General features: G+C 40.9%; 1 protein-coding gene across 1 annotated transcript; it reads right to left on the bottom strand.

Moving 5' to 3' along the window:
- Window positions 1-264: 264 nt before the first annotated feature.
- On the bottom strand, window positions 265-4,208 carry LOC146495721 (uncharacterized). The gene is made up of 7 exons (XM_085143044.1): window positions 3,928-4,208; window positions 3,210-3,349; window positions 2,915-3,034; window positions 2,705-2,738; window positions 2,528-2,569; window positions 2,119-2,197; window positions 265-2,040 (listed from the first exon to the last, which is right to left on the bottom strand). Exons 1-7 carry the CDS (start codon window positions 4,169-4,171, stop codon window positions 1,947-1,949), a joined length of 753 nt encoding a protein of 250 aa, XP_084999170.1. The 5' UTR covers window positions 4,172-4,208; the 3' UTR covers window positions 265-1,946.
- Window positions 4,209-6,566: the final 2,358 nt, after the last annotated feature.

Below are 6,566 nucleotides of genomic sequence, written 5' to 3'. Positions count from 1 at the left end.
TAAACCTCAGACTGGACTTCTCAGAACTCGTGTATATTCTGATAAATCACATGACCCTTGTTGTGATACCAACCATAGATACGGTTTCCAGGAAGAGCATAAACACAGAATAGTCATGTCTGGTTTCAGAAACCATTTTCATGTTGTGGTGAATATTAATATGTCAACATGGCAAAAGTTCTCCAGGATATCTGAAGCTTATCTTTGGCTGTGGGCTGCTTTTTCACTCATTTTCAGTCCATGAAGGAATGTTGGCATCTGACACTGACCTAGCGATGAGTCTATACATAACAAACACTTGAGCAAAGAACCCATTTTAAACTTGGACTGGTGTAAAATTACATTTTTGCACCAACAGGTTGATTCTCAAAGAGATGTTAGCTGGAAAATGTGAAGGAAGTGGACACGTGGGGTACAAAAGAAGTGGAAAATAAAAACACTGTGAAAGTCATGATGATTTTTGAGCCTCTGGGGCAGATAAAAAGAAACACAACCCCTTTGATGTTTCACACAATGTGAATCCAGAGTTTGTCCTTTATCCTGTCAGTGCTGATGGCCGACTTCACATGACACTTCCAGAGGTAATAATCTGGTAACTATATTGATTTTAATGTGACTGACTAGTTTAAATAATGCTTGAGCCCCGGGATCATTTGTAAATCTGTAAAGCATGCAGTATGGATTACCTAAGTACAGTTTATTTACCTTTTTTACACCCAGTCAGTAACAACGTCTGCAGAGGCACAAGAGCAGTGTCGGGTTACAGTGGGGCCTGAGCTCCTCCAGACTGCTATAACACAAAGGACCAGTTCGGCATTTAATGACTCATCTCCTGCTGCTCACACCACCTCAGCTCCCCACCTCCGCTAGCCTTCACTGGATGCAAAGGTGTCACCAGATATGATGTAAAAAACAAGTCGACGCCCACTGCATGCAAAAAAAAAACAAAATCAACTCAGGATTTTTAAGTTTTTAATCCATTTTCAGCACAATAGGGGAGCATAAAGCAGAAAAACAGCAAGAAGGATAAAAAAATTCAATGACTGGCCATGCAGGTACAGAGTACACATTACAGGAGAATTACACATTACATTTCAATTTATGACATTTATGTTATATATAATAAGAAAACAGTTTAAATAAGTAAGAAAAAATAAAGAAATATCCACATTAGAAAAATATTTGCAGTATTTAGATAATAAGCTATTTATAGTGTTGTATGCTCTGTATATATACTATGTGCTGTAATGCTATAGGACACTGAAAGTGCACGCCCTGGTGCTGCATCACGAGTCTCCGAGCTTCCACAGCTGGTTTACATCATTAACACTAACATGGGGGTCCTGGCTGGAAGTAGGGGGGTCATTGTTATTATATTATATTATATTATATTATATTATATTATATTATATTATATTATATTCATTATTGCAGCAAAGAGTCTGAGAGCTTCCACAGCCCATAGCGCTTTGAGTAGAAAGGCGCTATATAAGAATCAGTCCATTAACAATATCCCAGAGAACTTCTCACCTGTGCACCAATCCCTCACAGCTAGAATTACAATCAACACTGGGATCAACGCTGTAACAGGATACAGTTTCTAACACTGAGCTGAGGTTTGTCTGTGTGGGAAGAAATCAATAACCTTTCATCAGTCACAGCGTTTTTTAGCATTGACGAGGCCACAGAAGAGCCTCAAACTGTTGTTGCCATTTTGCTTTCATACAAATAAAATTGAATTGAATAGTGTGGAAGGAGGAACTCTTACGTTAGAGTAACATGGATTTCATTCTGTAACTGTCTTGTCCCAAAAAGCCGCCCGGCAAAATATAGAAAAGCAAACCCGCAGAGATGATATATTAATGCAAGCATACTGCTACTTAAGTAATGCAGGGAAAGGACGGAGAAAGCATGGATATAGATTTATCGTGCACCGAGAAGCTGCTCTATCCTCCTCCTGTCTCCACATCAGCTTTTGCTTGCGGAGCCTTCTTAAACATCACACCAGGGTAGATGCCTCCAGTCTGGCCACAGCATTTACTATCAAAGACAGAGCATTAGTTAGACCATGTTGGACGAGCATGTCATTAAATACAGCTGTTACAGTCAGATAAATACCTCCAAAGTCTATATTTGTAGCACAGGAAGCACACGAGGCCGAGCACCAGCAGGACAATGAAAGCTGCTGCAATGACTCCTGAAAAGACAAACAGCCAACAACATCTAACATCATCTCAAAGGTCAAGTAGTTTGTTCAAAGGTACAAAAACAGGCATTTTCTCAGAGCTTAATACCAGTCTTGAGAAATCTGCATGCAGTTGCACTACAGTCATAATAACGCCACAAATAAATGCTGTAACGCTCCACAGCGAGGCCATTTCTTGTAAATATCCATGATGCTAGGATTTCCATGTAAACATCATGTATCAAAATGACCAAACATTCTTCTAACTTAACCCTGCTGTGTTGTCTCTAATAGAGATCCAGAGACTTTGGACTACATAAAAAAATGATATTTTTATCTCACCTTTGTCTCCTATTGTTTCTTCTTTTTCTGGCAGGCAGGAGACTGTAAAAGAATATTAGATGTTTACATTAGACTTAAAAGATGGAGGAAAAACGTGACAGAATGTGAATAAGAGAAGGAGATAATCAGAATAAAGCTCTCCAAACGTGTTTAGTCTGTTAGCACAGTGATACTCACCAGTGCAGCTGGCCGTGTAATCCTTTGGTGTCCCCTATGAAGAAAAAAATAAAGACACCGGGATAATGATTAAATGTTAGCAGAACAGCGTGTTCAAATTAATACTTTTATTGTTGTATTCTAAGTATTTCTGCTGTTAACTAAACCTCCCCCATCAAAACTAGAGTTTCTAATTATGCTGACCACTGTCGGCCATTCAAACAGTGATACCTGAGTCACGCAGGTTCCACTGAAGATCATGTTGCCGATGCATTTGGAAGAGACAAGTTCGCCAAATCTGCTCATCGTCACCGGCTCCATTTTATTAACGTGAGTTGCAACCACGGTTTGCTGAAACACAAACCCACCACATATCACAACAAGTCAGGCTGCACGTAAATGAAGTGCAACCCCATGTAACCTGCATTTTCATACATAATGATGGAAGCGCTAATGTGAAGTTAAGCCTTGGTAGTAACTGTTACACATCAGAATACGTGAAGCTGCTCTGGTACGTTGTACTTACCGATGCGTTAGACCAGGTGAATGTGCAGCTGGAATCATTTGGACCTCGAGCATCAGACAGATCTGGGATGTTATATGTTGTCTCGTGATCACGCTGAGTGACGTTGCACTTGTGTGCACCACCAAGATGAAGTAAAACGCCTGACAACAAAAAGTGTTTTAAAGTTAAAATAAAAACATAATTGTGCACGTGAAAATGGATTGTTTTCTTTTTTCATGAAACTCTGGAGGTTTGACGTTTACAGACAATACCTGAAGTTTAGACACAACTAACTTCAGAACTAACAGAATAACTTTGCAGATTACAGCTTTGACATTAATCAGATTAACACACTCTGTGCTCCTTTCCGGGTGTGGGTGAGTGGTTGGGTGTTAAAGATCCCTCGCGCCATGACTTTAAACTCCCCACGTGTCTCGGAGACTTTGTGAGATTTTAGCCACGGAAATGAAAACCACAAAGAAACAACTAAAACTTCAGGAAGCGCTCGCATGAATATTTACAGCCGATTACTCGAACGTGCTTTTTGCGCGAGCCGAAGTTTACAGGCTAAAAGTTTTGACGTGCCGGTGACGCAAACCGGACGATGCAATAAAACAGCTGAGTAGGTGCGCGGATTACTGATAAACACACTTTCCTCTCTGCCCTACAGGTTACAGTGTTTGTTTGTTTGTTTGTTTCCAGTCAACCCTTTAACAAATAATCTGATGAAGTTACTCACTTATCCCCATGGCTGCCGACACCGCATTTCCAGCGTGCACCATCCCCATCTTCAACGTGTTCTGCTTTGTCAGCTGACTGCAGGTGTATTTCCCGTTTATGCGTGAGCGAGCAGGAGGAGTGGGCGGCGTGTAATTCCAGAATAACCAAACCGGCTTGTACACCTCTCCCACATCTGATATCATAATCATGAAAGAAAAGTGTTTACTGTCATTAACCACGAAACATTGTTTAGCTTTCTCCATTTAATGTACTCGGCAATCAAAGGACATCCTGCACCTGCCCCACCCCCATAGATGTGATACTTGGTTGCGTCCTAACCGCGCCTTTTCTTTAAGTCAATCAAGTTGTTACTACAAAACTGACCCGGGTATAATCCGACTGAGGGCGTAATTGACCTGTAATTAAATGGAATGTGAAATGTAATTATATTTACTTACACATACTTAAAGCTAGGCACACTAAGGGGGGTAACAAGTCAGATTTTTAAAGGAAATAAAGACATAATTATACTGTGTAAGTACAATTTCATGGTAACTTTAATATATATTACCAATATATTATATGGTAATATATTATATTATATGGTACCTATTCCCCCATCTTACATTATAAGTCCATATCCAGTGCATGACAGTGTACTATTATTTCGTTGTACATTCTTGTATAATGATGATAAAGTATCTTATCTTTCTTAAGTATGTGGTACTTTTTGGTATGCCGCACTTTCTTTTTTTTTTCCACCTGGCCTTCTTGCATTCCTGTTTCCACCTGGGGCTTAGCTAGCTTCCTTTTAAGAGGTCTTTAGACAGCTGATAGGCCACCAGTGGACACACCCATGACTCAGCAGGTGAGCAGGTTAGCTGTCAGCTAATTGTCCCATGCCCAGCCATTCCACAGTGGATTAAAACAATGTCAAATAACATACTAAAAACATGCAATACAAACAGAATAAAATCATGCAAATAAAAACTACACTTATAAATAAGCATTAAAAATCAGAACAAAACCAATATAAAAGATAAATAGAAATTTCCACTGTGTGACATTTATATATGTGTGTATATGCTATATTTATTCTTATATTTGTACTCCGTCATTCCCCTTTATTTGGTGTTCCAACTCTGTAACATGCAACTTCTTTGTGCTGTGCTACTGGAAACTGGATTTCCAAGAGGAACCCACCTGAGGGATTAATAAAGTTTTATCTAACCTAATCTAATCTGGAAGAAGATGGACTCAGTGGGCTCGGATCCCATTAAACGTGTTCTGTCTATGCGAACTTTGCAGGAGGCCAAGTTAAACCGTGATGAGCAAATTCTGCCCCGTGTTTCCAGAGAGCAGGTCTCCACTGTGCAACAAATTTTTGCATTAAAAGATATGTTGGATCCCGCAGAAATGAGAAGTCTCTAATCAGCCATCTTTTCCCTCTTTATCTACAAGTGCTTCTTTGATCTGTGCTGTCCACACACCTCCTCCACCTCCCGAGCATCCGGAGCGCCCGCTTCCTTCGCCCAAAACATTTACGGGTAAATCAGATGTGCCTTGATTTTCCACCAACAAAGTATAACTTATTCGACAGACAATGCTAAGACTGCTTTCATGGTTCAGCTCTCACGGGGGAGAGCTTTAAAGTGGGCACTGGTGGTTTAAAAACTAACCTGAATCTCTTTTGAGGGGTTCATCCGCAAATTCAACAATCTTTTTGACAAAGGATCCAACTGTGACATGGCGGTGTGTAAGATGTTTCACCTGAAGCAAGGTAGGTGGAGTGTGGCCAGTTTTTCTATAGACTTTGGGATTTTGTTTGACAAAGCCGGACAGGAGAAGAAGAAAACTTAAGATAGGAGCTGACTGCCAAGGATCTCCGTAATTCACTTTATGCTCTCGTTTCCATGTGTATCTGGTCGGATAGCCATGTGGGTGAATATACACATAGATGCATGCTGATGCAAGAAGGAAATCTTCTTGAAGTTGTGTTTTCAGTGGAAGAAACTTGTTCAGAGAAACAAAGTATCCTGGCTGAGTGACGAAAGGTTTCTCCCAGTGAACAACTACAACTCCCTCACCCCTTTGGAGGGCTCTCCTCCATGTGGTGAGGAGCCTAGCCGGGGGAGAGGTGGGTCTGAATACAACGAGGAACAGCCTGTGCACCTCTCACCTTCTGAAGAAGGGACGTTTGTTGGCACCTGTCTTGTGCGAACAAAAGATCGGGTGTAAGTGTGGGGAAACTGGCAGGCAAGATGAATGAGAACTCCTCCCTACACAGACTCATGGTTTCAGCCAAATTCATCATTAACGCTCTTACTCACTGTTTGAAAACCTTAAGAGACTCCTGGGCTGAACAGAGCTTTATTGATCAAGTCTTAGCAAAAGAGCTTAACATCCCACTTGTCACCCTTCCTGAACAGGGACAAGTTTCTGCTTTGAATGATCCCAAATTCCTGGATATCACACATCACACTCAGTCCATGTCATTGTCCCTGTCTGGTGAAAATGTGGAAAGATTAGTTAGCTCATGTTTGATGCACGAAGCACCCTGGTTGAGCACACACACAATCCAAATATAGACTGGGCAAAACTGTGTAAGAACCACAGATCTCTCTGTTCCAGTTTAACCCGGTCATTTCTGGTTGAGGT

Source organism: Neolamprologus multifasciatus, chromosome 19 (assembly GCF_963576455.1).
Source record: "Neolamprologus multifasciatus chromosome 19, fNeoMul1.2, whole genome shotgun sequence".
Taxonomy (NCBI): domain Eukaryota; kingdom Metazoa; phylum Chordata; class Actinopteri; order Cichliformes; family Cichlidae; genus Neolamprologus; species Neolamprologus multifasciatus.
The sequence above is the reverse complement of the archived record's forward strand: the minus strand, read 5'-3'. Positions and strand labels throughout refer to the sequence as shown.